Consider the following 25,911-nt stretch of genomic DNA (forward strand, 5'->3'; position numbering starts at 1 on the left):
GTCAAATCAACGGCTTGTTGTGCTTGTCGCATTTGAGACCAGATGTTATTATTATATGATGTATGAGTGATTGATTTCAAACCAGAAGATAGATATTCACATATCTTTACTCCTGAACATTTCAATCGAACTTTTAGCACTGGGGCTCTTAAAAATGCACAATATATATTTTTCCTTGAGACCTCATCTTTAGAGTATTGTACCTGCCAAGTACTTAATCAATATATTCCAATCACTTAACAAGTACCTCTCACGAACCTCATCAAGGATTGTCTTAATACTCTCATTTCCATGTAAAGAGTCTTTTTTCTCAACAATATAGGAATATCCATGGGCGCTTGTCTTAGGATAATCAGGTACGCATGTAGTATATTCAATATAGTCCGAAGCAAGACTATCTGGAGCTCCCTCTGTTAAACGAATTAATGGCACTTGATGCTATAAGTAATTGTAAGTACTTAATTAGTACTAATATACTTTTTTTTTTCTCTCTGAAAACGTACATCAAGATCTTCTGTGTTCAGAGGAGAATTCGGAAATGAAGTCATGGTGTGATAAGTGCCTATAAAGCGCTAGATAAGTGCTATCGGGAAGTTCAAGTTCTGATAAGATAAAAAGGAGGACAAGATTCAATCAAGATACTAGTGGTACTTGAAAGGGCTCGCTAATGTTAGTGGGTCATGTGATTTAGCGGGACTCGGTAAGGGGGCTCCGGGGCCCTCCGAGCGCTAAAGCGGGGCCCTCCGACCTACGACCTCGTGGTACTTGAAAGGGCTCGCTAATGTTAGTGGGTCATGTGATTTAGCGGGACTCGGTAAGGGGGCTCCGGGGCCCTCCGAGCGCTAGCGCGGGGCCCTCCGACCTACGACCTCTCGAACGATGTACCCAGGTTACAGGTCGGGTGGCATCGTTCTAGAGGTGCGGTGCCGCGCTAGTAAGTCACATGACTCATTTAGCGGCTTCCGGCACTTACAATACCATGTTTTAATTACCCGGCATCTGAGTTTTACAGATTCCTGACCATTAGATATCATTATCTATTTGCTGTAGTTTTGCTCGCCGTTCCATAAGTTCCAACTCTTTTTCTTCATTTAGAAGTTGTTTTGCCTGGTTTTGGAGCTGTTTCTCTCGTATTTCTTCCTCTTTATCCTTCAATTGAAGCTCAAACTCACGGAGCTCTAAAGCTTGCCGTTGTTGCTCAATATTCAATATATTCTGCGAGGAGATCCGACGAAGGCTTTGTGAAGTGGATGAGGCAGAACTAGTTTGTAACTGGTTAGTAACTGGTTATCGATTGATTAGAAAATGCGTACCCTGAAACCCGTGATTGGGATCGAAATCTTTGAGGTTGTGGTTCTTGTTGAGAGTCCATTGATAAATGAGCTGAGGATGAGCGACGACGCTTTTGAGATTCTAGGCAATTTCCAAGTCATTAGCAAAGATTGCCATCATAAATGGTGGATATATATATATATTACCTTCCCGTGCCATGTGTCGTAAATAATTAACTTCCATATTTGCTGTTCGATATGAATGGTGAATCCCAAAGCGAGTCCGATTTATATATTGAAGAACATCATGTTTATCAAGTTTTGCAGAACTAGAAATCATTAGCAACCACTCAAGATGTAGTCTTCAACTGGTTGTAAACTAGTTCTCAACTACTTACTTTTGGATTGCTGCTACTAATGTCAATCGCTTTCCTGCTGCATTAGCCTTGTGATGAGATTGTTCAGCTGAATTAGTATGATTCCGAATTGAATCATAGATAGAGGCAGGAATATTAGAGCAGCTTTTATTAAGGCCAGCTTTAATAATTGGTTGCCTCTTATGCTCTGCCCAAGCCTGTACCTTTGGCTCTTCATGAACTAAGGCAGTTAGTGACTGGTTGTTAACTGGTTTGAAACCAGTTGGGGAATACTTACTGATCAATAAATCACACAACTGATCATAATCATCTTCAGACTTGCAGTCAATCAGAGCTGCCATTCGATTCCATATTCCTGACCCTCTATTATTATTCCCCACTGCTTCAGTGATAGTTCGAAAAAAATGAACACGGCAAAAAATAATTATTCCCTTTAATTGCCAGAGTATCGGTCGGCGGAGAGGATCAATTTCTTGAAGGAAGCGCCCAAGGCCTACGCAGTTAGTGAGTACTTTGCAAATGCTTTGTAACTAGTTACCTAGTTACTTACCAGTATACTGTTTAGTATCCATGTCCACAACAATACCATATATTCCAGTGGAATGTATAGAACTAAACTTAATAGCATCTCCAGTGACCTTTTGAATAAGAGAGAATACTCTCTTAAACAGGAGATAATAGCCCTCAGTTGTTTCCTGATTTGTGAAAACTCGGAAAAGGGTGATGACTATTACAACTAGTAAGTAACTAGTTAGCTAGTAATTGATTATTGGATACCTACTTTTTCCATGTTCATGAAGATAAGTTGCAAATACAACTTCATTTATCTCTTTTTCTCGAATTCGTTTGTATGACATGTCAACTTCAAAAGAAGATAATTGACTCAAGAGCTGGATTTGCTCTTTAAAAGCACACAGAATCATTATACCCTCACTATCAAAATACTTCTCTTGAATGTATTCCTATAATGAGTTAGTAACTAGTTTACAACTGGTTCGCAAGCACTTACCCTGATAAATGGATTTGTATTATATATATACAAGACCCCATTGTAGCCCTGACCAGCTGGGTATGACAGCAGTCGTTGTTTCTGTATGATAGCAGAGATGCGATCTAGATTTGAAAAAGATGTGTGTATTTCCGCAGGTGTAGAGGCATTATACTGAGAACAAAAAGCCTCTAGTTCTGGACTTCGCAGAAATTGAGCTATTAACTGGTTAGTAACCAGTTTAATGGTGGTTAAGAATCATTTAACATATACCTCGAGTTAGGCTTGGGTTTCTCATCTGCCTAATTATGTTCTGAACCCCTCTTAGAATAAGCTCTGGTGGCTTATGTGGAGGAGGAGGAGGATGTTTATGGATTCCCTGAGATGTGAAGACAACATAAGGACAATCTTGAGGATCAACTGGTACCAGTGCAGTAAAAGTGACATCACATTTGAGATGTTCTAATCTGCCAGGTCCTTGAATATGGTCAAAATCTAAGTATTTCATAAGTACTACGCAAGCAGTTTCCAAACAGTTAAAAGACCACATACCACAATACTTTCGACGAGATGTTAGTGGCTCAATAACAGCGCACTCTTCCTGAGATGGCAGGATCGAATCATTGAACAACTGCTCTAGGAAGTCAATATCAATTGAAGTATGGCCTTTAACCGAGCTGTAATGATGTTTTTGAAGAAAGTCTGCTGTTCCATGTACACATCCAATATATGGATGGTATTCATTGTTCACGTTCTATATAACTAGTCAGAAACCAATGCTGAACTAATCATGAAGTAGTAATTATCCTTACAGGATAAAAGTGCCTTCTAAATCTTGGTGCACAGGTTGGGAGTTGCTCAAGACATGCATGGCCTTTTTGAAAGAATGTCTTCTTTGACCGATAAAGACTAGAATAAAATCATAATTAGTTAGCAATCAGTTACGTACTAGTTATAAGGCAGTTGAAACATAGCCACCTATATGCATTTCGCTTTCGGATGTCCCTTTCAATCAAATCAATATTCTTTCGAATACTCTGGATTTCCTCCCATGCAGTCTCATCAAGGTAAGTGTGATATAGTGTACGAAGACTTGGCTTTAAATATTCACATATCAAAGCCCCAGAACATTTCCACATCCATTTCTTCACTGAACAGTTTAGAAATGATGACTTGACACTTGCTCTGGCACCACGGATACTTGCGCGGGAGTATTGTATCTTTCAACTAGTTAATAACTAGTTGCCGACTACTTGTTAACCAGTTATAAATGAGTACAAGTACATACATCTTGTATTAGATGTTCTGCTTCTTGTAATCGGCCAACAACAGATACAATATAGGTATACCCATGTATATGTGTTCTTGGGTACTCTGGCAGATCATCTGTATACTCAATAAACAGTGTTTGAAGTGGATTTGATTTTGCATCTGTTAAGTGAGTGAAAGCACTTGGTTGCTAAATAATTTGCAAGTAGTTAGTAAGTACTTGGAAATTAGGATTATTTTGGTAACCGGATTTCTCACCTCTTCAGCAGCATCATCAATATTTGAAATTATGTCCTTGTGACAGCCTGGTCACGTTGGCTGGTTATCACATGAGATGCAGTTGTTTGCTTTGTTGATAAATACGGCGTCACCCCCTTTCTTCCTTCCTCATGTTGATTATTCTCGTCGATAGCTACCTAGGTAGAACCCATGAGTTGGATCTTCGATTATCCTAGTAGAGCGCCGTGACAGTCCTCTTCCTCGCCAGAACTTCTCGAAGAATCTTCTGGATCCATATTGACAGTTGTAAGCAGTTAATAACTGAGTGGTAACTAGTGAAAAGTAGTCTGGGCTTTTTTAAGCTAGAAGAATGAAATATTTACAGAAGGAAATTTAGGATTGAATTTCACTGTTCGTACAATGGTATTTAAAAGGTCAGGTGCCGCGCCGCTTATGCCAAGACTGGTGGGGCCGGCTTCCGGCTTCTCTGAACCGGCACATGACCTGTGTACTCTATGCCAAGACTGGTGGGGCCGGCTTCCGGCTTCTCTGAACCGGCACATGACCTGTGTACTCCGATGTACCGAAATAGAAAATCTCCAAGAAGCTGAGTCAGCCATTTAGAGTCACATGATATATTTGGTCTGAAATGATTCTCCAAAAGCCCTCATGCTTGCGCTGTATGACAAGGAAGCTTTCTGTTTTGTAGCTTGAAGTCCTAATTGTCTTGAAGTTTGTTCCTGCTGGGATGTGAGCAGCAAAAATAATGGTCGGAGAAAAGAGCACGTGACTTCACCTCCGGCTTGGCATCAAATTCATCCCGCAGTTTTCAGCAAAAACTATCTCCGTGCCGGGCCTCTACATCTACCAGTCCGCACCGAATTGACCAAGCCCTTCAGAGGTCCCAGGAACCTCGTCCATTTATTTCCCTTCTCCCAATTGCACCCACGACAGCCCCCCACCCCGCCATCATGATCTGCCAACGCTGCCGTACCGGCATCCTCTCGCGTCTCCAACCGCAACAAACCCTCACATGGACATTAGCTTCCTCCTCCCTCCGCCAAACCCCTCTCCAACACCCTCAATTTCACCAAGCCCGTCCCTATAGCGACAACAAACCCTCCGTTTCCGCAACCCCCCCACCGCCCAAACCCCGCCAGCCTATCGCGGACGACATCTCAATACCCTCCGCCGTGTCCTCGGCCTCGCCCGGCGTTTCGCAACCGCTCAGCACCCCCGGCGCCGTGCATGCAGATGTGCACCCGCAACAGCCGGTGAAGCAGACACCTAAGGTTGTAAGCAGCTGTGCGGCGGGAACGAAGTTAAATGGCTTGAACTACTTTAAGAATAAGCCGGATGTGTTTGCGCGCGAGGATGAGGAGTATCCGGAGTGGTTATGGGGGTTGTTGGAGGGGTTTGAGAGCAAGAAAAAGGCGCAGGATGGGGGTGTTGATCCGAGCAGTACGTCTTCCCCACACTTTTTTTTGTTTGTTTTTATGGTGGCCGAGGAATGGTGCTAATTGGATGAACAGCTTTGAATAAGAAGGGCAGGAAGAAGTTGGAAAAGAAGCTCGCTGCTCAGGCTGCTGCCTTGCCTCCCAAGATCCCCGTCCACCATCAAGCTACTGATATCACCCCCGCGTCCTACAACCGTCCTCAAGCCGGAGATATCTTCACGCAGGCTACTGAGAGTCTCGAGAAACGGACCGAGATCACCAAGAGCGCACGCGAGGCTAGAAGAAAGGAGATTCGGGAGTCTAACTTCCTGCGCGGTCTCTAAGGTGAGGCTAGGTCGTTTATTGCACGATTTTGTGGAGGACTGTGTACAATTGAGTCAATTTAAGACATTGAACTGTATTTTTACGGCAATTTCCTTTCATGCAACGCAGTGTTTTGATGTACATGAAGGCGCTTAAATGGAATACCTTGGGGTTTATTATTCTTTTGAATGATAGAAATGGATTAATTTACAATTGTTTTCCACGGATACTAATAAACACATGCAATAGCCTGGGTATATGACCTGCCTCTCTCAACCAAACCTAGGAAACCTAACCTCACTTCGAAATCTTCCACTTCGTAGTCTGCCCCTGCCCATACAACCACGGTAAACACGCATCCCACAAAGCCTTAATCTCCCCCCGACCAATCCCCATCAACTCCTGCCACAGCTGGTTATCTAACTTCTCCGTCCAAGCCAAGTAAGCCATCAGGATAAAATCCGCATAACTGGCCGTTTCCCCCTCAAAAAATGGCCCTGTCTTCCCATACCTCCCCCTCAGCATCTGCGCCAATGTCTCTACCTCCCTTCTGATACTCTCCGTAGTCACGCGTAGAACGTCCGGATCTGAAGGCCTAAGTTCCGACAGCGGCTTCCCAAACATCGCCGACCGCGTCTTGATGAAGTACTCCCGCCCCTTCTTGTCAAGGATCTTGGGCACCTGGGGGATAACCAGCACCAGCGACTTCAGTACCGCGTTACTGACTAGCTTACCCACGGCCAGGGAAAGCGCGTAGCTGGCGTCGCCGTTGGGCCAGAGGGGGCGCTCGGGATAGAGACGGTCGAGGTGGTGGGCAATTGGGAGGGAGTCCATCATTGCGCCCGTTGTGGCACGGACAGAGGGTGGGTGGTAGATTGCGGGTAGAGTGTAGGCGAAAGGACCTTCAGGGTAGGATGTTACTTGGAGGGAGCGGAGGAGGGGGGTGATTTCGGGGTAGGAGATAAAGGATTGCGTGTAGGGGATGCTTTTGTAGTTGAGGACGAGACGGGTTTTGTTGGTGTTGAAGGACCATGCTTTTGTGTTGTCTGTTTGGTGTTCTATATTAGTACTCCGTGGTGATTCTGTAGGAGGCAGGCGTGGTGAGGGGGAGGGGTACCTGGGAGTTTCGACTCGACGTCGAAGAAATGGACGGGTGTTTCTGCCATTTTGGCGGTTCAGTTGGATAGCAGAGGTGCTGTTTTCTCTATAATGTTATCATTGGAATGTGTGTTGTGCTGGAGGGAGAAAAGTTGAAGTTGCGAAGAACTTTTGTTCGATGGCGGAATGCCGACATCCTTCCCAATGCGGCGGAACGGAAGATAAAGATCTTTACCGATGCGGGTTTGTAGAGATGCGACCTCATTTCTTGAATTACTTTATTATTTTGGATGATTTGGCCAGGTAGTCATATTTTGCTACACTAAGAATCTCTACTATATACTGCGAGGTCAACTCAATACTAGATCATGTCCAATACGACTGCTTGCGCCTGCACAATGCCTGAATCACGGATCATGCAGTGATGACAGTGATTGATCTACCTGACGATATAAGGACCAGCCAGATAGAATGAATCACGCCCAATGCACGCAAATATCTCTGCGACAGGCCCCGTGTACGCCACACGCCGTATGCCATAGACCGACAAAGAGGGCCTGATAACCGACCCGGTCTGCAGTGCTCAGATAAAAAGTCATGTTATACGCGGAAGAAATGCACGGGCAGAACCCCTGGGTGTTGTTGACCACGGGTTCCCTGTATGCTTGTATGCACACCCGGTGATAGATCGAACGACTTCATCGAAGAAGACCGTGGGCGATCAATTGGCGGAAGAAAATTCGGATGCCTGGGCATCCCGTAGTGTCAAACGTCTGGACAAGGGGTCTTACAGATGAGACGAGATCTGTACATGTAGAGGGGCACTGAGATCTTCAACTGGGGTTATTTCGGGGCGAGAGATCCAAAGTTGGATAGATCGAGTACCTTGGTCACAGAGATACTCCTTACAGGGGTCGGTTTGGACCGAGTCATGTCTCGATATACAATTGTGTCCGTCAAAGAGACTGGTTGTAGTAAGTATTCTGTACGGAATATGGAGCAGGAGGTGATGCCCGATACGCGGGCCAGTCATGTGGAGACAACAACTCAACGCCCAGCACCACCTCTCCTGCTACCTGCCTTTTCCATCCTCTTTCCTTCTTCTCACGACTCATCTCTAGCTTCATCATTTTTATCCTTTAAGCATTTGATCTTCATACTCATTTCCACCGGCTCCATCTGCAGATAACAAACTCGCACTACTGCATCTCCGGCCAGCCGGTAACGCATTGATCAACAGAGGGACCGGTCCATACGCCTCTTAAGGTGACAGTTGGTCTCATTCAAGCACAATATTTGCTCGGCCCTATTCGATCAGCAGTTCTCCATTGGAATAGACGGAGAAAGGAAAAAGAAAAGATTCAGATATAAGCAAGATGGCGAAAACCGCCGCTATGAAAGAGGAGGTGCACAAGCTCGTGCAGAAGACTAGTCACCTCGCACTAGGCAACCCCCCTGACCCTGGCACAGAACCAGCTATTCCCCATGCCGCAGAAGGGTACGAGGCTGTGGCAGCATTCTCGCCCACAATGGCGTCGTACCTGGAATTGATCTACAAATCCGTGATGACCTCTGAGACGTGCAGATCAGACTTCCTCCAGAAGGTCCAGAGCGAGTCTTCTGATGGAAAGGAACATGCAGATCCACTTTCATCGTTGGCAGACTTTCAAGCATACATGGCTAGTCCGGCTTCGGCTGCATTGCGACCCCCACAAAAGCAGGATACCTCGGCTCCTATCTCGGACTATTTCATCTCGTCCAGTCATAATACGTACTTGACTGGTAATCAGCTCTACAGCGACGCTGCTGCTAGCGCATATACGAACGTATGTTTGCTTGTCCTCGTACACTCCTGAATAGTGACTTTCTTGCTATCGGAATGGGGTTGGCGGTTGATGGCTGCAGGTCCGGGGATGTGCATTCCTTCCGTCATTGCAGATGCAGTCATGCCACGACAATCACTAACCGGCCACTTGCTAACGTGACATAGGTTCTCCTTGGCGGCTGCCGATGTGTAGAGATTGATGTCTGGGATGGACAAGCTGACTCAGACGACTCAGACACCAGTAGCAGCAGTAGCAGCTCAGACGACGAGAAGCCTCATAAGAAGGAGCAGAAAGAGCGCCGAAAGCAGAAGAGACTGGAAAAAGAAAAGAAGGCAACTAGCCGCCGGTCCCGCATTAATGATGCCGTCTCTTCCAAGCTGGGCGGCATTATGGGCAGCAAATCTGCATCCCAAAACGCATCTACTGTTGCTGATGGCAATGCCCAGGACGGACCGGCTCATATGCCGTTACGGCCGGAGCCTAGAGTACTCCACGGTCACACACTCACCAAGGGGACAACGTTCCGTGATGTCTGCAATGCGATCCGCGACAGTGCCTTTGTTGTCAGCGACTTTCCGGTGATTGTCAGCTTGGAGGTGCATGCCTGTCTCGAACAGCAGGAGATTATGGTGGAGATCATGCAGGAGGCGTGGAAAGGGTTCTTGATCACTATCACTCCGGAAATGCTGAACAGCCCATGCATGCCTACACTGGAAGACTTGAAGCGGAAGATTTTGATCAAGGTGAAGTGGCTGCCAGAGTCGGTCAGTGGTGAGGCGAATGAAGCCGTAGAGGATCTTGAGGAGCTCGAAGGGGTGCAATCACAGAAGTCGCAGGAGGGGTCGACAGCGCCACCACCGAAGCCTTCTAAGATCTTGAATGCTCTGAGTAGACTAGCCGTCTATACCAAGGGATTTAGCTTTAAGCGCTTGGATCAACCAGGTACCTATTCTGCACTACAATGCAATGGACCCAACTAATTACGATACAGAGGCAAAAATACCCGGCCACGTATTCTCCCTCTCCGAAAGCGCCGCCAAAGAAACATCCCAGAACTACCACGATGCTCTATTCGAACACAACCGGAGCAACTTCATGCGCGTCTACCCCTACGGTCTCCGCGTGAACTCCTCCAACCTCGACCCAACCTTCCATTGGCGTCGCGGCGCGCAGATCGTCGCCCTAAACTGGCAAAACCTCGACAAAGGCACCATGCTGAACCACGGCATGTTCAGAGGAGAACCAGGATGGGTGCAGAAACCACAAGGCTACCGAAGCTCGGAAAAACCCTCTACCCCGATCACTCAACGAACTCTGGATCTTTCAATCGAGTTCTTCGCCGGACAGGACCTATCCCTCCCACCCGGCGACACCAAGGAGAAGAGCTTCCATCCGTACGTGACAACCTGCCTGCACATCGAGCAGCCGGGAGAAGAAGCTGGTGCTGCAGGGGATGACGACAGCACGGATACAGAGAAGAATAGCTACAAGCGGACCATCAAGAGCTCTGTCGGGGTGACGCCCGATTTTGGCCCTCAGACGATCGAGTTTCCGCAGGTGGCAGGGATCGTTGAGGAATTGAGTTTCGTCAGGTGAGTACACCAACTCTGCCCTAAGATATTAGACCGAGCTAACAACGAGCAGATTTAAAATCAAGGACAACGAACTCGGCCGCGACTCCATGGCAGCATGGACGTGCATCCGACTAGATCGGCTGCAGAGTGGTTATCGTCTTCTCCACTTCCACGACTGCACTGGGTGGAAATCAGGTGGTGTGGTTTTGGTGAAGATCACCAAGAACATTTCTTAACCTGTTATCTCAATCCTGGAAGCCACGAAATTTGAATTTGTATAGAGCAGGCGGTAGTGCCACAATGAAACGCATATGTACTTGATTTTCTTGGGCTGCTGCAGCCTTGTCTTCTCCCTAGAAACGCAGCCTCAATGAAACGCTCACGCATACTTGGCTTGTGAGACTTTTTACTATCTGATTGGAAGCACTGTCTGCAGCGCGGGCTACTACGAAAATACTTGTTCTTGGAGCATCCCATGGTACACGCAAGAAGACTAGAGAATTCTCAAAAGTCACGTAGAGAAGTTCGATTCTTTCGTAGATCATAACGTGGTAGCCCTTGGAACTGAATCCGCAATCGGTTCCACATTATGCTTTAATATTCCCTCTCTTTAAGTCCATGTCACACCTACACTCAGTAGAATTTTGCCGTGCTGAAATCGATTGTTGTGCTGCCACTAACTTTCCCTTGGCAGATGGTTTCAAATTTAAGCAGCCCTTCTCGAGCGCCAAAGACCACTTTCAGCTCGAATTCAATTCTGTAGACTTTCCCGATTGAGTCATACTTGTAATCAAATAAACCAAGATCGACACCTGTCAAGTCTGTACAAATACTTCCAACACAGCGGACCCCTTCAAGATGAGTGTTAGATGGAGAGCTCGTGATATGGGACCAGGGATACGAACCTGGTTCATCAACTCGTTCTGGATCATGATTCGAATCACATGAATAGAGCTTTTCATAGAATTTCAACCCATAGAAATCCCGATGGTTCCTATAAAACGGAACCATACAGCTGTGGTTATCTGAGTATTTTTCGCCCTTTGCCGAGAAGATAATCATTAGCTCGTTATTCTCTGCACGAAACAGATACATTGTTAAAGTGCAACAGACCTTCGCAATTATCCATTCCATGATACCTGAAACCATTTTTTTGCCGCTAAATGAGTCAATATAAGAATCATGCTCACTGTCAATGCCCTCGCGGAATGGAATCCCGATTACAGTTCCATAATGCCGGCGACATTTCTTCGCCGTCGACCGTAAGCCCTGGAGACCACGGAGGGCAGCACCCTGAACAATAGCGGCTTGCCTGGATTGCTCAGGATGTCAGCATAGGCTCCACCATTTAAAGAGGCGGATGGAAATGAGCTTTTACGCACGGATTGTCGGGCACGGTGACTGTTACTCTATCAGTCGACCAAAACTCCTTTCTAAAGGCCTCCCGGAGATACTCCGAATCGCCAAAACCGCCGGCTAGAATAACCCTCTGTTCTTAGTTAGTACCAACGTGAATTAAGAGTCAGAAGAGGCAACGTTTGTTCAGGCCGTACATTGATGACACCTCTTCCAGCTTCCGCAACAGCGTCTTTCATCTGTTGACGGACCAGGCTGAGAATCTGGTTGACAACAGGATCAAAGATCGATCTTAGGTCATCACTATAGAGATTTAGCAGCGATTTCTCTAAATGGAAAGCATCCGCAGACCTATGGATTATCACCATGCGCTCTTCGTCATCAAAATGCTGCGGATTTGGGTCTTCAACTGTCATGTTTATGGGAAGCTCGAAGATCCTCTCCTCATCTGAATTACCAAAGTCTCTCTTGATGACCTCAAAATTCTTCATGAATTCACTCCCAGGGCCCTTCCTCCTCATAGGTAGACTATCAAATGCGTCACCAAATCTGTCGGACATGAGCTGGTAGAGATTACGGTCCACCGCAGTGGAACCACACTTCCCCCCTAGCGATCCTGCTTCAGCGGCTGTCCCGATATTGATCTTATCACCTGGCTTGAGAACCTACCGATTCCCGTGCAAAGCTCCTCGAATATTAGCTCCGGATGCGTTGCTTCCACTAGGTAGGTCGTAATATCCTGCGATATTAGCTTCTTGTTCGCGAACGAGAATAAAACTTTCAGTCCTCACCACAGTACCACCTCCGCAATCACAGATGAGAACACCATCTCCGGGCTGCGAATGGCAATCAGCTGCAACTCTAAGGCTAAGAACAATGGGAGACTGACCTTTACAGAGCCCCCCATTGAATTGGTCGTGTATTTTTTCAACGCCGCAATAGCTGCAGCCTCTGGTTCGCTGATCAGGAATATATGGTCACCCATCCGACTTCCAAATCCTGCTCGTTGGGCAGCTGTTCGAGTTGCAGATTGCGCTTGGTCAGACCATATCGCAGGAACCGTGAACCAGAACTCCAGTGGTGTGATGCTAAGCGCCTCGTCCGTGATCTGCTTGGCAATAGACTTGAGAATATGCTTGTATACCTCAGATAAATAGTTAGAGACCACGTCCACTGCAGTCTTGCCTTTGGGTAATTTTAGGATACCCGTCCCAGAGGAATCATCCAGGGTAGCATCGTCGTATTTCGTGAGTGGTGTATTCTCATCCAGAAGCAGCTTGGTCCAAGAGTATGCCATCATCCCCGGCTCAACTTGATATCCCCATCGTTGTTTGCTAACCTGTGGATTGTCCACTTTATATGCGATCCGGGATGGTGTTTTTAAAATTTTCTCAGTGTCCCTCGTTGGACCGGGCCATGAGCTGATAAGAACAATGTTGTCTAGATCAGCCTTGCCTTTGGTGCTCACATAGCTGGCGCCTTGAGAATTGTATGTCAGTTTAGTCCCTTTGAGTAAAAAGGAAGGAATTAATCACCGGTATAAGTGGTACCATAGTCAACACCTACTATAATCCTGTGGGATGGCACAAGTCCCAGCGAGCCTAGCCTGTCGATAAGTTCCAATGAAGACATACTTCCAGTGATAGAGTATATTGTAATTGAAGGATATCAGTGAATTGTATGTTTTCCCGGGGAATTGAGTTTGACCGCTGTGCAGTTATATCGGAGTACAAAATCTGGTTATACATGTCTACTAATATCATACATTTCAATGAGGAGAGGCATGCAATGACGGCTAGAGAAAAATGCGGCGTAGGACCCCATGCAGAAATTGGCCATAGCCCGATCTCTAGTGTCTTAGATAGGGTGCCACTTCCACTCTTAGAAGGATTCTGGCCCCTGCTGCTCCATTTTCTCCAACCCATGCATCCAATTACCTCCGCATGTCAGCTAAGTATATTTTATTCCCGCACGTACATTTTCATCGGGGATCTCCGTACCAGTCACTACTGAGCTGTGTGCGTCCCAAAATAGACATCCCGTGGTTAATTGTAGTTGGCTATTGCCCACCCATCTTGGATTTGGGATGGTCAGGGCTGCTGAGGTGGTTCACCTAAGAACTAGCCGGCAAATGCTTGGTTCCACAGCCTCGTTGTTTAGTTATCCCAATTAATTTCTAATACCTTGCTGGACAAATGGCTCCTCTCCTTGCCTTAAATGCGGCTTTTTTTTTTCTCATAATTCGGCTTTAGTATGAGTGTTTATATATTGATTGTTTCCCTATACTACTGAAGCACAGAGTCTACTTGATATGATTGATAAAAATGAACCAAGGTGCTACTACCCAGACTGACCCTAAGCGCTATGAACCAGTGAGAAAAGTCCCCATAACTCATATTTCTCGCTGACTATTAACGATTTCAATGGAAAAGGAGATGGCCTCCAGTGGTGGTAATTCATCTCACAGAAGGCTAAGGGAAACTAGGCGTTCCAGTACGAGTGGCCAAAGCTTTTCAGTGAGTTCTATCTTGAATAACTTTATTGCCCTATTCATACCTGTGAGAACACCCGAGCTCTTGAGTTACCGTTTTGATTACTGAGCCTACCACAGCGTCAAACAGCCTCTCAAAGTTCCGGCTCTCCATCGCACCCTGCGCCAGCTTCCATAGGAAGCCGTATACCTGCGCGGATAGAAAATTCGACCAAAGATCGGAATGTCCTAGCTCCCGCACCAGTTGAGAGTAACACAGGCCACAATGTCCAGACTGGCGAAATAGGTCTCATTTCGCCAAGTAAGCAACAATTTCTTCAGATTATGGAAGGAAAGAATGCAGAGATCCAGAACTTGCAAGTGGAACATGCTCAAACAGTGCAGCAATTCGTCACGCATTCCAAGAATATCCAGCAAAGGGATGTATGCATTGCGCAACTGGTACAAGAGAACAAAAATCTCGAAAGGAATCTCAATAAATTGAACGGCGAGTGCAACAGGCTGCAATCTATAGCCCTCACTGCACAAGAAGGTGCGCTTCGGGCAATGGAGCAAGGTGGATGGGCTGCAAAGGAAGACAGAGTGGTTCGAGATGAGCTAGTAAAGCTCCAAGAAGGACTACGATTATGGGCGAGGAAATACAGTAGGTCAGCAGTTAATTCTAACATGAAAAGTGTGTCGGCGCGTCAGAAAGATAAGGTTGTCGAAGAACTGAAAGAATATTGCGTCCAAACAAACTGGTATTCATTGCTGAAGCGAATGCCAATATCCTCGAACAAAGTCCCTCCTATTTTTGTTCAAGCGCTCCTTACCAAAGACATCTTCCAAAATATTTTTGCTGATCCGTTTTTCGCCTTCCCTGAGACCTTTGATGATCCAGAATTACCTAATCGGAATGAGATGCGGCTTCTATATCATACTATGACACGGTGTAAGTCTCCAGTGGTAAGAAAAGGCTCCCAAGTGGCTAATTAGTTATAGTAAACAACGAAGAGGCGCAAACATGGCGGTCACAGATAATACGAGTCCTATCCGCATGTCCATCAGGTGGTAAAGGGCTATCAATACCCGATAGGCTACAGAGGATGGCTAGTTCCCATGCTGAAGAGATAATCAACGGCTCCGTTCATATCTTTCTTCGTGAGCCTGAGAGTGAAACAGAAGTGATAAAGCGGAATATCGACTTATGCAACCTCTATCATCAAGCTGGCGAGCTAGCGTGGTCCTTGTGGGCTCAGCGGACTGTTATTGTATCCCATGGCCAGCAGAGCTTACACGAGTTCAGCTCATCCTCCTCGCTGATGGCGGCCCATCGACTACATCACCTTGATGAAGATGACAAGAGGCTTGACGGCAGGAAGATCCTTTTGTGCACTCAGCCAGCAGTCTTGGCATTCGGTAATGAGCATGGCGAGCACTATGACACGAGCAAGGTTTGGGCTAAAGCGATCGTTTTGATAGAGGGCGACGCGTAGTCACAATTCGAATATAATCACAAGGCCCCTTTGAACTCATGCCCCAACCCTAAATGATAATACCGTAGCCAATAGAGTCCTTTTTAGACAGGTAGCAATTTCAGCTACGCTCCTGCCTCGGCTGAACTTGACCTCCAAATCGTTCAGCATAGCCTCCCGTGGAAGCCCGAATCCACATGAATTGACTATAGTTCGGAAAGAGTACCTCTACGGATGGAGTGTCGTAAGCCGTCGATATTTGACTGCGCCGCATGTATTGACCAACGCCGAAGGAACCGATCTTCAGTGTGACCCTGCGGTTAGCGCATCCTGTAATATCATGATTTTATTGTGGTGGCCGGTTGCGTGCTACCAGCTTGCTAAACCCGTTTTACAGTGTTTGGCCAAAAATCATACCCCGATCGCTCCAGCCGCCGGGGTGGGTATATCGTGCGGAGGCGGGAAGGGTTGGCCCGAACCTAGTTAGAGATCCTCGTGTAATTCCAATGGTATCTTTGTTGAGTGTCTGCGCCGCCTCCTCCCCTTCCCCCACCTCCCAGAAAAGGAAAAAGAGCCCCAGCTATAGTAAATACTGTGACCTTACAACTTGCAACATTAACATCCTTGGAGACCTAGTAGAAACAAAGAATTTTTAACATTGATGATAAATCAGACAATTGTTCTAGCCCCAATGAAGTCGCCCTTCGTGAAGGAAGCATGGGAGATCGTGAATGAGATCCCTTGATAATGGAGGAATCACAGAGGAGAAACAAGCAGAATTGAATGCCAACTTTATAAAAATCTATGATAACCTACGATCTCTAGCCGGGTGATCTATTTAGCATGTTGCCGGAAATTTATACGACTTAGATACTCGGTTTATCTTTGAGCTGATTCAAAATGCCGAGGATAATCGTTATGACTCAGTGTTAAGTCGTAACGAGTTCATATATCAACTTCACGTTACATGATGACCGACTTATCGTTGATTGGAACGAGGATGGCTTCAATGAGCAAGATATCCGCGCCATCCGCAGCATCCATAACAGCAGCAAACCTCTGAATGGCGGCTATATAGGCCGTCAAGGAATCGGGTTCAAGCTTTTTTTCAAGGTTGCTCAAGGGTTCTTAGCCAATCTGGACCGTTTTGCTTTTCTTTGCAGCACTGCCGCAATGAGAACGGGCTAGACATGATGACTCCGTCGAATCAAGAACATGAAGTTATCTCCGATGAAGTGAGGATGAGAAACACGCTTTTTTTATACATTCCGAGCATTTTGATGTACGAGCCATGGAGCTCACTGAAATATTAGACACACTCTTCTATTCCTTCGGAAGTTCCACAAGATTATAGTAAACGTGAGACCATCCGAGAAATCGACTTTTTCATATGCTTCATACGAGTTCTGTCGAAGTGCAACAGAGGCTTCAACGACGCTTGTCTAAATGACAAAATGACCAATAGTTAAGAAAAAGTCAAGAACATCATTATCTGCAAGACCACAGTTTCTGACCTACCCGAGCATTCCAGTCGCCAGGGGCAAAATGATGCAGAAATAATCCTCACTTTCCCAATCAATGCATCTTTAAAGCCAATCAAAGAGCCCCAATATGTCTATTCTTTTCTACCAATGCATCGAGATGGTTTCAATGTAAGCTAGTCCCATCCTGTTGACCTTCGTTTTTTTTTTTTTTTTTTTTTTTGTTCTGTATTAACTACCAAACAGTTTCTAACTCAGTCAGATTTCATCACACAGTCAAGTCGCCAAGGAATCCATCACTGTCCGAGAAATTACGCCATTCGCAATGGCATCTGCTATTTGTTTGTTGAGGCAGTGCACTATATCTGTCACCAATGGTCACTACTGTACGAATGGCTACAGTACCTTGCCAGCCTTCATATTACGGACCCATTTTGGAGCGATGTTAGGGGGACAAGATTTGACAGACTCAAAAGCAGCCAAATCCTGCTGATATGGAAGGATGATCTTAAGTATCTGGAATCATTGCAGCATCTTTCTAGCCGACATTGTGCTCACCGTGCTCAGTCATTGTTTGATGATTTGGAACATGAGGTTTACCTATCACGCCACTACAATTTGTCACAGCATACAGATGCCCTGATAGAATTGGGCGTGAGAAGTCATCCTTACGTGAGCATGCTCGACCGCTTAGACTCGTATCTCCAGGGGACAAACCGCGATTACTTGATTCGGCATTAAGTGACGATTGGCATACAAAAGTGGCAAATCTTCTGGTGCGAGCCTTAAAAGCTCATTCCAAGAGCTCCTAGGTTGCGCGGCGTATCAAGAATGTGCCCCTTATTCCAGTCTCTAATGAATCACGCTTGAAAAATTCGGCCTCGAGAACATATTTTCACAGTGATAGCAAAACCTTTGCTATCCCGGGGAATTTGAAGTTGAAAATAGTCCACCCCAAAGCGCTGGGGAACCCATCCAGGAGAGCTCTTTTTGGCACACTGGGAGTGACATACTGCGTTCTCCCACACGCCATTGAGTTCATTTGGAAACAGTGCAACCAACCCATAGGGTGAACTTACAAAATTTGATATTCCGTTTTTGTTATCTCTTCTGAGCTTTGGGGGATGAAGTGTTACTAGGTAACCGAATATATATTGTGGATCAACATGAAAGGCCCGTATATCGCGCACGTGTGCCATACTCTGTGGATATTATAGTGGATGACTTGTACTTCCAAACGTCTGAAAGATGTGGGACCAAGAAGCTATCACGGAAGCTTGGGAGTGATGGTTGGCCCACAGATATGCTGTTTATTTATAAAACCTACCCTGATGCTATCTCGACGGAGGCAAAAAGCAACGGCTTGTCATGGGAAGAATGGCTAGAAAGAAGGGCGTCGGTGCGCTACATCCCAAGGTTGAAAAGATCGACGCACTGATGAGCTTTCAACCTTGTTCCAGAACGTTGTAATCAACCATCCACTTACACTGGTTGACATTTTGCAAACCTACTGGCGTAACTACCGAGAGCAAATCACGCCCCAGATTATTGAAACCATTAAGCATACGGATGTTCCATGCCAAAATACCGATGCGTTGGTATCCTTTGAAAAATCTTACTTTCCCTCCAAGGAATTGAAAAATATATGCTCCGGGCATCCATTGCGGACTCGTTGACCTTTTTATAGAACCACTTCCTGGGTTGGCCATTGAGACCACCGATGGATGGGAATTTCTCGCTGAATTCGAGGTTGGTTTGAGTCCTGGTATAGTTCTCATGGAGCAGGTGCTCTATTTTCTCAAAATTATATCTCTCCTGGATCAGATGCAGAATGGTTTCTTTGCGATATACCGAGACTTCTCAATCCAATTCTATGACAGAGATTCGAGCCAAGTGTGGTGAGTTACACACTTTAGTGTGAGCCAGGTTTTGAAACTTAATTAAAATAGTGATCTCTTCCGCATTTGGGAAACAGTCTATATTTCAGCCACAGAAACAAGGCCTGCGCGAATAGCATCACATCAGCAGTGCATGTGGAGAGGAAATCACTGTCTGCGTGGTAGGTATCCCCTTGCAATGTATCAAGAATATTCAAATGACCCAATATGGTGCATTTGTTCAAAAAATGCTTTGTGCTTTTGACGCATCCGTTACGACATATCTTGAAGAGCTTCAATAACGCAAGAGATCCTGAGATGTGCTGCTAGAAGATCTGCATTCCATATATAGTGAACTCTCAGAAAAGCTACTAGGAGACGCTATTACAACTTATACATGGTAACCAAGTCATATTGAGCATGGTCGAACAGTATTGACAAATGCTTCTAACAAATTGATCAACAAGGAGAAATTGGTCTACATACCGATAAGGCGATCACTGGCTTCACCAGACCAGTGTGTTTGGGCTGCGATTTCGAAAATCGGTGGACAATGTCAATTAGTGCCACGTACACTAGGTTTGAAGGGCTTTTCCGAGGTATCCTCAACGTACATATTCATACCATCACGACTTATATCAACCAACTTCGAATCCTCGTGTCCGACCAGCCCGACAACATTACCGCCATCAAAGCCTTTATCCACAGCATGGGTCAGCTACGACCGTCACCTGAAAATTTGCATGGGGTTCAAGAACTGAGATTCTTACCCATTGAAAAGGCTGATGGAAGTAAAATGCTCGCGAAGCTAACCGATGCATTCTTTATCGCCGACCGGATTGGGTATCAAGCCGCGTTCCATGGCAAAGTTTCTATGCTAGATTTTTCTTTAGAAGGAGTTTATAGGCTGCATCGACTGTTAGAGTTGCTGCCTTTGGGAGACTGCTACCTGCCAGCTGCTGTTCAGGAGAGAACGATCGTACTTTTTCCCGCACCTGAGCCATCCTCAAGTCTAAACCGCACATTCCGAAAAAAGGTCGGCATCTGTATCGGTAAGCCAATCTCGATTTTCTTGCTATAAAGCTACTAGCTGAGATATAAAATGTGCTGTGCATTACGATGCAGGTAGGCTTTGAAGCGACAGTGCTAGCATCTGAAGACGCCTGCAAGGTATCATTATACATGAAAGTGACGACTTCAAGAAAACAGTCATATTATCGCACAATGGCCTCCTGGTTACTGCAGAGACCGATAAAGGGTTAATTTGCATTGATCACAGCAATGATAGAATTAGGATATATGTTCCTCGAGATCTGCGGCGACGACAATGATGCTACTCAACACAGCTCCCAAGGCACTAGTTTCCTTTCTGAGGATTGAGAGTAAAACAGAAACTGAGTTCTTTCAATTGATTTGTTTCCTACAAGAAGATGTTATTGATAACGTACTAGATGACAACGAAATCAGCAGAATTTCATATGCGGACACCGATGACCCTGACTTTCCGACATAGGCGACTGAGGAAAGCAGCTTGGATGGAGACATTCTTAATGTTCATGGCGCTTCATCTAACGGGAATAGTCAAAATTCTGAAACAGGCATCCGCAAGGATCAATGGATAGCCTAGGTACGGCGAGTCGAAATGCGTCCTCTACAGTGCAACGCCCAAAATATGAACACGAATCTTCTTTGTCAACATATTAGCAAACAGCTTCTTTTTCGAGAGTTCCTGTTTTACCTAGCTTTCATGAACCATCTTCAGATACGACCGCTATGCCTACGTCCTACGACCAGCAATACGTCCGATTATTGAACCATGTCATCATGCTGGCAGGTCGGACAGCCTTTTCTCAGAATTCGGATAGTGCATCCACTGCCAATTGTGTTAATGGGAGTTCTACACAAGGTCTTGCATCAAAAACAAACATTTGTTCAGAAAGCCAATTAGCACATGATATCAAGATTGAGCCAGCAGGAGAGCTATATATTTGCCCCCCTTCGCCTTTCTTTTTCTCTCACTTTTTTCTTTTCTTTTCTTTTCATTTTTTCGTTTTCAACTCAAGTAATTATACAGATAGGTTTTATGTGATCAGTGCAAAAGCTGACGCCGGCGATGACAGGCATTCAAACTCCTTTGACAGCATGGCCTACCAGGCTTTACCCGGCAAAATTAGCAAATGTGCGTAAAGTGATTAATGTTCATCCCGAGTACCTCGATCTTGAACCATAGAGTGGGTTTGAAACAGCGGACCTAGTCTACAAAGACGTAGACTCAGTGCCCACTAAAATGCTTATCGATGCTGGATATATCACAAACAGGCTGGGAGAGAGCCACCCCAGCGTACTTTACTAAAGTCAAGACGATAGTCGGAACATATAAAATTCCATTCTATATGAGTAAGGTCAATACAAACAGGTGAGTTCATTAGTCCCTTTTACATTTTGTGTCATGCATACTTGTCACGGGCTCGGACCAGTAGATACTAATGAAATGATATTCCTATCTAACCAGTGTAGCCATTGACTAGAATATCGAATCTGGAGAAGAAAAGAGAAGAGGCAAATCTATTTACATGAAGAAGTCCTATATGTTTGTGTGTGGTCTCGCTAAGCAGCTTGTTTACCTTGATTGCTTCCATGACATTGTTTGCCGTGTTGATGATGTTTGCTGATGAAGGCGCTGAGCTGAGCCGTTACATAACCCCCCTCCTTAGGTGGAGTCTGTCCCCAGACTCTATGCAGACAAGTTATCATCAGGGTGGTCCTCAACCCCATCAACTCCTTCTTCCCAGGCCTTGAGCCATTCCTGCAGTCGACGTGGCGGGCCTGGACGATCAGGGTATCTCTGATGGTAGTCACGTATTCGATGCGGGGATCCCTTGAAGTTGGTAGCTGGATACCAAGTTCGATCCTCATCAAATCCTATCCACTTCACCTGATACTGCAACCGACGTCGATATAGACGTGAAGCAAGCACCTCTTCCACTTCCCATTCCTGTCCATCGGCCACCACAATTGGTTCCGGAGGCTCGGTCACCTGTCCGGGCAAGGGGTCATTTGCTGCCCGCCGTAGCTTGTCAGGTGAGAACACGGGATGTATCTTCATTGAGTCAGGGAGCTTTAATCGGTAGGAGTTACCCACTCGTTCTAATATTGGGAAGGGCCCAGCCATCTGGCTATCAAGCTTCTTGTTCGGTCGGTCTGTTTGATAGTGACGAAGGGAGAGCCACACCTTATCACCCACATCAAAGTTAACAGGGCGACGTTGGCGGTCTGCTTGCTTCTTCTGTTGGTCCTGAGCTTGTTTAATCTGACTGCCCACGGCCATCCATGTCTTCTCCATCCTCTTGACAGCTTCCTGGGCTCGTTGTCGGCTAACCTTCTCATCCCGGGGGAGGCTTCCACCGACCGGGTTCCAGTCAAATGAAGTTCGAGGCTCATATCCACAGTCAATGAGGAATGGGGAGGCACCTGTAGATTCTGAAGGTAGTGCAGCCGCGGCGAAGTCAATCAAGGGTAGTAGTTCAGACCAGTTATCTTGGTAGCGGTTGATGAAGGGTCGCAGACGGTTGACGATGTGCTGATTCACAATCTCAGTCTGTCCATCAGTTTGAGCATGATAGGCTGTGGACAGCTTCAGCCTCACTCCAAGAATCCTACAAAACTCATTCCAGAATGCCGACACAAATTGGGGTCCACGGTCAGATACAATAGTTGATGGAGGCCCTCTATGGCGGTAAATGTGCTCAATGAACATTCGTGCGACATCTTCAGAGGTGGCAGTCTTTTTGCAAGGAATACTGATGGGTCTCTTGCTAAATCGATCTACAATCACTAGTGCGGCATCATATCCTCTCTTGTCAGCTGGGAAGGAGCGAAAATCCATAGATATATGCTGCCAGGGCCGCTCTGCGATGGGCAAGGGTTGGAGCAGTCCAGGAGCATGATCACGAGGATTCTCAGCTCTCCGGCACTTTGAGCAATTCCGTACATATCTCTCCACATCTTGTCTCCAGGTTGGCCAATAGTATCGTGTTTTGATGAGCTGTTGGGTTTTTGTTCTTCCTGGGTGTGCAGTTGATACTTGTGTATGCACTTCATCAAGCAGACGGGTGCGGAGTTCAGGGTTATCATCAGGAACAAACAGTCGGTTTCCTTTCAGTAGTAGACCATCTTGCAGATTCCAATCATCCTTTCCTGCCCGAGCTCTCTCACGATGTTCCTCTGCTGTGGTAGAGTTCCGGTTTGCACTGAGCACTCGGTCCACAACTTGTAGAGTGGGCTCAAGCGCATTGATAGCATGGGCTTCAGCAAATTCGTTGACCTGGTTGGTTTCCATTCGCTGTTCAATGGATTCTGGTTTTAACAAAATCTGTTGGCGATAATCATCCTTTTTCTGCACTTCCGTGCTGGGTCGACTTAGGGCATCAGCCAAGGTATTCTCTCGGCCGGGACGGTAGCGGATTAGGAAGTAAAACCGGGAAAGGAACTCAGCCCACCGGGCTTGTCGTGCATTCAACTTCTTAGTAGTCATGAAGTATTCCAGGGCGCGATGGTCAGTATATATGTTGAAACGCTCTCGGAGTTGCAGTCCTTCTAGCTCAGCTCGCCACTCCTGCAATGCACGAATGATGGCCAGCATCTCCTTATCATGGATCTCATAGTTGCGCTCCGCGTCGGACATGTTCTTGGAATAGTAAGCCACTGGGTGCCAGAGATCTCCGTGCTTCTGGGAGAGTATCCCAGCTACCACCCCATCTGATGCGTCAGTTTCTAACTTCGTTTCCAGTTCAGGATGATAATGTCGCAGTATTGGGGCATCAGTTAATCGTCTCTTCAGCTCCTCAAAGGCCTCCTGGTGCTGCCTAGTCCAGGTGAAAGGCACGTCCCTCCTTGTTAGGTGATTTAGTGGCTTTGCAACACGGCTATAGTCCTTGATGAATCTTCGGTAAAAGTTGCAGAACCCAAGGAATGACTGTATACCTCGGACAGTGTTTGGCACAGCCCAATTGCAGATCACCGCTATCTTCTCTGGGTCGACTTCAATTCCATCAGTCGTCAGAATGAATCCAAGATACTTTGTCCGAGTGACATGAAATTCGCACTTCTTGATGCTAGCTTGGAGCCCCGCAGCACGCAACCGTTCAAGCACCTTCTTGACATGAAGTTCATGCTCATTGGTGTTCTTTGAATAGATAAGCAAGTCATCCACGAATGCTGTTACAAAGTCATCCAAATAGTCCATGAGGGTATCATTGATGAAGCGCTGGAATACTGCCGGTCCATTGGTGAGTCCAAAGGGAACCACATGGTATTTGTATGTCCCATATCGTGTCCGGAAGGTAGTCAGGTCCTCTGACATCGGGTCAAGCCGAATTCGGTGAAATCCTTGTCGTATATCTAATTTTGTGAAGATCTTCGCACCACTGATTCTCTCCATCAATTCATCGACCAGGGGTATGGGGTAGCGATCTTTCCGTGTGATGGCATTCAACTTCCGATAGTCCACACAGAATCGCAAGCCACCCCCAGGCTTCCTGGCCATCAGAATGGGAGATGCGAAAGGTGCGGCACTAGGTCCAATGAACCCCTTATTGAGGTTGTCCACAATATAGTCTCGTGCAGCTTCTAGTTCCTCTGCAGTCTGCTTGTATAAAGGACTATAGCCCACTTCGCTTTCTGCAGTCTTCCCATCTTCGAGCTTGATTTGGTAATCATTCGTCCGTCGGGGGGGCAGCTCGTCGGAAGCTGCCTTGGAGAAGACATCCGCATATTCCTGATACTGTTTGGGTAGTAGTTTCTGCACTAGTTCTTGCTCATAGTGATCTTCTTTCTGGCGATCCTTCTCGCGTTTCTCTTCAATGATACGGTCAATTTCAGACAAGCTGGCAACGAAGACTTCAACATCCTTCTTTTTCAGGTGCCGTCGGAATGGTACAGCTCCAATCGCTGCAATATCAATTTGGACTGCCTGATGAGATGTCGTCGCCCTTCGTGATTTCTGGTTGGCTATGACTAATCCAGAGATGTTTTCTGATTCTGCTGATTGGTCAGTTAGAAGTGACTGGCTCCTGAGAGCACGTGACATCTTCGCCATATTTATTCGCCGGTCTGATTCCTCCTTCCGGGGAGCTCGGTATCGCTCCCTTCGTTCCTCCTTTTCGATCCGTTGATCACGTCGCTCCATATCGGCTTGGTGTACGGGATCAGGCTCAGAACGCTGAAGGATCTCTTTCGGAACCTCCAAGTACTGATTGCGCAAGATGTCATCCAGGTAGTTCCGCTGTTCAGGCCAGACCAACTTCCGGTGTCGTACATTCAGCCAGACATCATGATAGCCAAACCATTTCTGCCCCACAATTATATCATGCTGTCCCAGGTCAGCGATCAAGAAGGGTTGGTTCAAGAGTCTCCGTCCGCCAATGATGAGGTGACAGATAATAGCATGGGTAATTGGTGATCCCTCCCGACCATCATACCCTTTTGTCTTAATGGTCTTGCTAAGCCGTCGTGTGGGAATCCCAAAGAACCTTGATAATCCAATCGCTTGTCGGGTGTTCATGAAAAGATAACCATTTGCTCCAGTGTCGGCCAATGTGGTCAAAGGGATACTGATTCCATTGTAAGCTACTTGACTGCTCACATTACAATTCTGTCCCCCAATCAATTGACTAAGATCCAATTCTAATTCATCTAGGTCGACACTATCTAACCCCAGGTCGGAGACTTTATCCTGGGCTAGGCTTTTCCCGCATTGTTGTCCAGTTCATTCTCAGACACTTTCTGTTCCAGCTCCTTCAATTCGGGGGCTGAGGACTTGGCAGGACAGTCTCGAGCAAGATGTCCATGTTCCTGGCAGTGGAAACATCT

The 25,911-nt window shown here is 46.3% G+C and overlaps 8 protein-coding genes across 8 annotated transcripts; 5 read left to right on the top strand and 3 right to left on the bottom strand.

Moving 5' to 3' along the window:
* Positions 1-1,023: 1,023 nt before the first annotated feature.
* EURHEDRAFT_468168 (uncharacterized protein) lies at positions 1,024-4,095 on the bottom strand (the record flags this gene model as incomplete). Its single annotated transcript, XM_040785239.1, has 12 exons — positions 1,024-1,283; positions 1,479-1,600; positions 1,670-1,868; positions 1,926-2,141; positions 2,199-2,375; positions 2,430-2,610; positions 2,658-2,854; positions 2,910-3,056; positions 3,189-3,390; positions 3,449-3,545; positions 3,615-3,733; positions 3,925-4,095. Coding segments are annotated over 12 exons (2,088 nt in total), but the record flags the coding sequence as incomplete, so codon positions are not given.
* A 1,000-nt stretch (positions 4,096-5,095) lies between these two features.
* Positions 5,096-5,904, top strand: EURHEDRAFT_468165 (mitochondrial 54S ribosomal protein mL54; the record flags this gene model as incomplete). Its single annotated transcript, XM_040785238.1, has 2 exons — positions 5,096-5,585; positions 5,657-5,904. 2 exons carry the CDS (start codon positions 5,096-5,098, stop codon positions 5,902-5,904), a joined length of 738 nt encoding a protein of 245 aa, XP_040633715.1.
* Positions 5,905-6,050: 146 nt separating this feature from the next.
* On the bottom strand, positions 6,051-7,181 carry EURHEDRAFT_534586 (putative glutathione S-transferase). Its single transcript, XM_040787299.1, has 2 exons — positions 7,002-7,181; positions 6,051-6,930 (listed from the first exon to the last, which is right to left on the bottom strand). The coding sequence occupies exons 1-2, from the start codon at positions 7,048-7,050 to the stop codon at positions 6,182-6,184; spliced, it is 798 nt and encodes a 265-aa protein (XP_040633716.1). The 5' UTR covers positions 7,051-7,181; the 3' UTR covers positions 6,051-6,181.
* A 727-nt stretch (positions 7,182-7,908) lies between these two features.
* On the top strand, positions 7,909-10,865 carry EURHEDRAFT_417845 (putative phosphoinositide-specific phospholipase C). The gene is made up of 4 exons (XM_040783294.1): positions 7,909-8,808; positions 8,973-9,750; positions 9,800-10,400; positions 10,453-10,865. The coding sequence occupies exons 1-4, from the start codon at positions 8,359-8,361 to the stop codon at positions 10,616-10,618; spliced, it is 1,995 nt and encodes a 664-aa protein (XP_040633717.1). The 5' UTR covers positions 7,909-8,358; the 3' UTR covers positions 10,619-10,865.
* Positions 10,866-10,965: 100 nt separating this feature from the next.
* EURHEDRAFT_489853 (Hsp70 family protein) lies at positions 10,966-13,489 on the bottom strand. Its single transcript, XM_040785627.1, has 9 exons — positions 13,274-13,489; positions 12,628-13,217; positions 12,530-12,574; positions 12,408-12,477; positions 12,090-12,345; positions 11,936-12,041; positions 11,765-11,871; positions 11,496-11,694; positions 10,966-11,423 (listed from the first exon to the last, which is right to left on the bottom strand). Exons 1-9 carry the CDS (start codon positions 13,368-13,370, stop codon positions 11,016-11,018), a joined length of 1,878 nt encoding a protein of 625 aa, XP_040633718.1. The 5' UTR covers positions 13,371-13,489; the 3' UTR covers positions 10,966-11,015.
* Positions 13,490-14,165: 676 nt separating this feature from the next.
* On the top strand, positions 14,166-15,861 carry EURHEDRAFT_417847 (uncharacterized protein). Its single transcript, XM_040783295.1, has 2 exons — positions 14,166-15,160; positions 15,211-15,861. Exons 1-2 carry the CDS (start codon positions 14,554-14,556, stop codon positions 15,702-15,704), a joined length of 1,101 nt encoding a protein of 366 aa, XP_040633719.1. The 5' UTR covers positions 14,166-14,553; the 3' UTR covers positions 15,705-15,861.
* Positions 15,862-16,023: 162 nt separating this feature from the next.
* On the top strand, positions 16,024-19,306 carry EURHEDRAFT_519429 (uncharacterized protein; the record flags this gene model as incomplete). Its single annotated transcript, XM_040786786.1, has 12 exons — positions 16,024-16,122; positions 16,526-16,645; positions 16,683-16,807; positions 16,997-17,123; positions 17,165-17,335; positions 17,411-17,836; positions 17,977-18,180; position 18,233; positions 18,280-18,563; positions 18,607-18,762; positions 18,878-19,062; positions 19,114-19,306. The coding sequence occupies 12 exons, from the start codon at positions 16,024-16,026 to the stop codon at positions 19,304-19,306; spliced, it is 2,091 nt and encodes a 696-aa protein (XP_040633720.1).
* A 1-nt stretch (position 19,307) lies between these two features.
* On the top strand, positions 19,308-20,559 carry EURHEDRAFT_335118 (uncharacterized protein). Its single transcript, XM_040778378.1, has 2 exons — positions 19,308-20,093; positions 20,171-20,559. Exons 1-2 carry the CDS (start codon positions 19,595-19,597, stop codon positions 20,302-20,304), a joined length of 633 nt encoding a protein of 210 aa, XP_040633721.1. The 5' UTR covers positions 19,308-19,594; the 3' UTR covers positions 20,305-20,559.
* The last annotated feature ends 5,352 nt before the right edge of the window (positions 20,560-25,911 follow it).

The sequence above is a fragment of the Aspergillus ruber genome (assembly GCF_000600275.1).
Source record: "Aspergillus ruber CBS 135680 unplaced genomic scaffold scaffold00069, whole genome shotgun sequence".
Classification (NCBI taxonomy): Eukaryota; Fungi; Ascomycota; class Eurotiomycetes; order Eurotiales; family Aspergillaceae; genus Aspergillus; species Aspergillus ruber.

What these genes read in the sequence shown, in the direction of transcription:
- EURHEDRAFT_534586 (XM_040787299.1), bottom strand. Translation starts at nt 7,050, where the DNA reads ATGGCAGAAACACCCGTCCATTTCTTCGACGTCGAGTCGAAACTCCCA. An exon ending in CGTCGAGTCGAAACTCCCAG is followed by an intron (nt 6,931 to 7,001) that starts GTACCCCTCCCC and finishes AACACCAAACAG; the next exon opens with ACAACACAAAAGCATGGTCC.
- EURHEDRAFT_417845 (XM_040783294.1), top strand. Translation starts at nt 8,359, where the DNA reads ATGGCGAAAACCGCCGCTATGAAAGAGGAGGTGCACAAGCTCGTGCAG. An exon ending in TAAGCGCTTGGATCAACCAG is followed by an intron (nt 9,751 to 9,799) that starts GTACCTATTCTG and finishes ATTACGATACAG; the next exon opens with AGGCAAAAATACCCGGCCAC. An exon ending in GAGGAATTGAGTTTCGTCAG is followed by an intron (nt 10,401 to 10,452) that starts GTGAGTACACCA and finishes AACAACGAGCAG; the next exon opens with ATTTAAAATCAAGGACAACG.
- EURHEDRAFT_489853 (XM_040785627.1), bottom strand. Translation starts at nt 13,370, where the DNA reads ATGTCTTCATTGGAACTTATCGACAGGCTAGGCTCGCTGGGACTTGTG. An exon ending in CTATGGTACCACTTATACCG is followed by an intron (nt 13,218 to 13,273) that starts GTGATTAATTCC and finishes ACAATTCTCAAG; the next exon opens with GCGCCAGCTATGTGAGCACC. An exon ending in GTCACCGTGCCCGACAATCC is followed by an intron (nt 11,695 to 11,764) that starts GTGCGTAAAAGC and finishes TGAGCAATCCAG; the next exon opens with GCAAGCCGCTATTGTTCAGG.
- EURHEDRAFT_335118 (XM_040778378.1), top strand. Translation starts at nt 19,595, where the DNA reads ATGTCAATTAGTGCCACGTACACTAGGTTTGAAGGGCTTTTCCGAGGT. An exon ending in AAAGGTCGGCATCTGTATCG is followed by an intron (nt 20,094 to 20,170) that starts GTAAGCCAATCT and finishes CGATGCAGGTAG; the next exon opens with GCTTTGAAGCGACAGTGCTA.
- EURHEDRAFT_417847 (XM_040783295.1), top strand. Translation starts at nt 14,554, where the DNA reads ATGGAAGGAAAGAATGCAGAGATCCAGAACTTGCAAGTGGAACATGCT. An exon ending in ATATCATACTATGACACGGT is followed by an intron (nt 15,161 to 15,210) that starts GTAAGTCTCCAG and finishes AATTAGTTATAG; the next exon opens with TAAACAACGAAGAGGCGCAA.